Source organism: Micropterus dolomieu, linkage group LG14 (assembly GCF_021292245.1).
Source record: "Micropterus dolomieu isolate WLL.071019.BEF.003 ecotype Adirondacks linkage group LG14, ASM2129224v1, whole genome shotgun sequence".
NCBI lineage: Eukaryota > Metazoa > Chordata > Actinopteri > Centrarchiformes > Centrarchidae > Micropterus > Micropterus dolomieu.
Genome location: NC_060163.1, coordinates 18,317,885 through 18,320,056, shown reverse-complemented (window position 1 = coordinate 18,320,056; position 2,172 = coordinate 18,317,885). Strand labels below are relative to the sequence as shown.

At 39.7% G+C, this 2,172-nt stretch overlaps 1 protein-coding gene across 1 annotated transcript in view; it reads right to left on the bottom strand.

The window, feature by feature from the left end:
• Window positions 1-2,172, bottom strand: part of dock1 (dedicator of cytokinesis 1) — a 186,306-nt gene that overhangs the window by 112,519 nt on the left and 71,615 nt on the right. The window contains exon 27 of the mRNA XM_046069923.1: window positions 264-359. Within this exon, the coding sequence (XP_045925879.1) occupies window positions 264-359 (96 nt within the window). The remainder of the gene's footprint in view (window positions 1-263; window positions 360-2,172) is intronic.

Here is a 2,172-nt window from a genome sequence, read left to right as displayed (position 1 = left end):
GAATTGGAGTTGCAGTGGGCCTGTGGGAGTAAAGCTGGTTGTGGTACAGGGGCCTCTAAAATTAGTGAGAGAGAGTGAGTGAGAGAGAGTGAGAGTGCGCGTGAGTGAGAGTGAGAGTGAGAGTGAGAGTGAGAGTGAGAGTGAGAGTGAGAGTGAGTGTGAGTGAGAGAGAGAGAGAGAGAGAACCAGAAAAAAAAAAAAGTCTCAAAGTGAGTGAGTTGTGGATGTACAGCTAATAGTTACAGAGAATCAAATAAACTTACGATGTAAGGTGAATCGCGGCCCATGGAAATGACTGTCCTGTTGACAGTCCTCAGCAGCTTCTCCATGATTATTTGAACATGCCACTGGGTGGGACCCTGCAAAAAATACAGACACACATCAACACAAAAACATAGGGAAAGAAGGAGACAATAGCCATTTCCATCAACATTTTTTTAAGTGCATTTTGAAGTCGCATTAGAAAAGGTTGATTGAAAGAGCAAAATTTGAAAATACTTTTTTGTAAAAACAAAAACAGTTTTTACACTCGTTTAAGGTGATTTTTGCCTCGAAAAAGAGTTAAGGCGCTAAATGGGAGATGACCTTTTGTTGCTACGTTACAATGATGTTCAGTGGATTCAAAGACTTTTTTTTGTGATGACATGTTGTATTCTTTTTTCAAGTGTATCCACTTTCCCACAATCTGCTTTTTCTACTGAAGGTATTAAGTTCCCACATTTCCCACAATGGCTGTAAACACATCAGACAGAAAAGATATTATTTACATGAGTCAAAATGCACATAAGGTTGTACTGAAAGCATTAAATGTGGAAAAAAAAGGAGTGAGGTTTTACCATTGGTTGCAAAACTACCTGGACTACATTGCTGAACTACATTCTGCGCTCTTAAGTCTATTTATAATTTTAAAATTGGTGTTTTACAAGAGATTTTTAGTGAATGAAGTGTTGTTGAACATCAGTGCAAACTGTTGAGTCTAGACAGAACATTGAAACCTCAATTCTGAAAGGCTGTTGGTGATTCTGATGGTCGTTAAAGCTCTTCATTTACAACCATCACCATAAAATAAGGGCCAAAGATCTGGTGGTTTAGAGAGGATTCCTCGTTTACTTACAAGAACTACACGTAGTGATAGATCACCGAATTTCACTGAAATCTGTCCAAAGGTTTTTGAGACATCCTTCTAACTAAAAATGCAGTGTTAAAAAACAAGAAAAAACTATTTGTTTGTCTTTATAAATAGATATGAAAATGTTAATACTGCTCTACAAAAACAAGAAACTCTGAAGATACTTTGAAGACATGTGAGACATGACAAATACAGCTGATTAAATGATTTATACATTGCGAATCCTAGCTTTTGGAAGGGGAAAAACACCCATGGGGCAGTTGTACCGTTGTCATAAGTGGGACAATTTTCCTTGGACGTGCTTGTTAGTGAGTTTGAGTGAGCATAGGGCTGTTTCTTACCGTAGCGAGTCTGTGCACTAGGGAGAATAAACTATCTGAGAAGGGAGTTTCAGATATTGCCTTCCAATGCAGCAAGTGTGACGCACATCTTCCATGAAAACGCACATGATTCCTGCACTGTTTTTAGAGACAAACCCCAGGGTATATAAGCTTGTATAAGAGTCCAGATATTGTTTGTTTGAATCTAGATAGTTGAGGGGAAAATATACAATGCGATCCTTGCTCCTAACAAGATATAAGTCGTTTAATACCTACAAAGATATCCTCAGTGGTTTTCTCTCCTGTCCTATTCCTTTCCTTATCTACATGTGAGTCTACAAAAGTGTGCAGAGCAGGACAGATATGAAAGAGAGAGAAAGGCAGGGAGAGGATGCAGAAAAATGAGAGACAGAGAGAAGAGGAGTGTGAAAGGCAGAGCAAGTGGGAGAGGTGGATAATCCCTAGCAGAGTGGAGTGTGGGAGACCAGGCCGTGGTGATCAATGGCAAAGGGAGTCTGAGAGGGCCTAAGGGAGGACATCAAGAGTCTGGGCACTGAAGAGGATGAAACACACTTGCTGAGTGTTTTGGGGTGTGTGTGTGTGTGTGTGTGTGTGTGTGTGTGTTTGTTGTGTGTGTGTGTGTGTGTGTGTGTGTGTGTACTTGTTTTTTTTCCTCAGGTGTGAATATGTGCTACTTTTCTCTGTTTTATGTTATTGTAAATT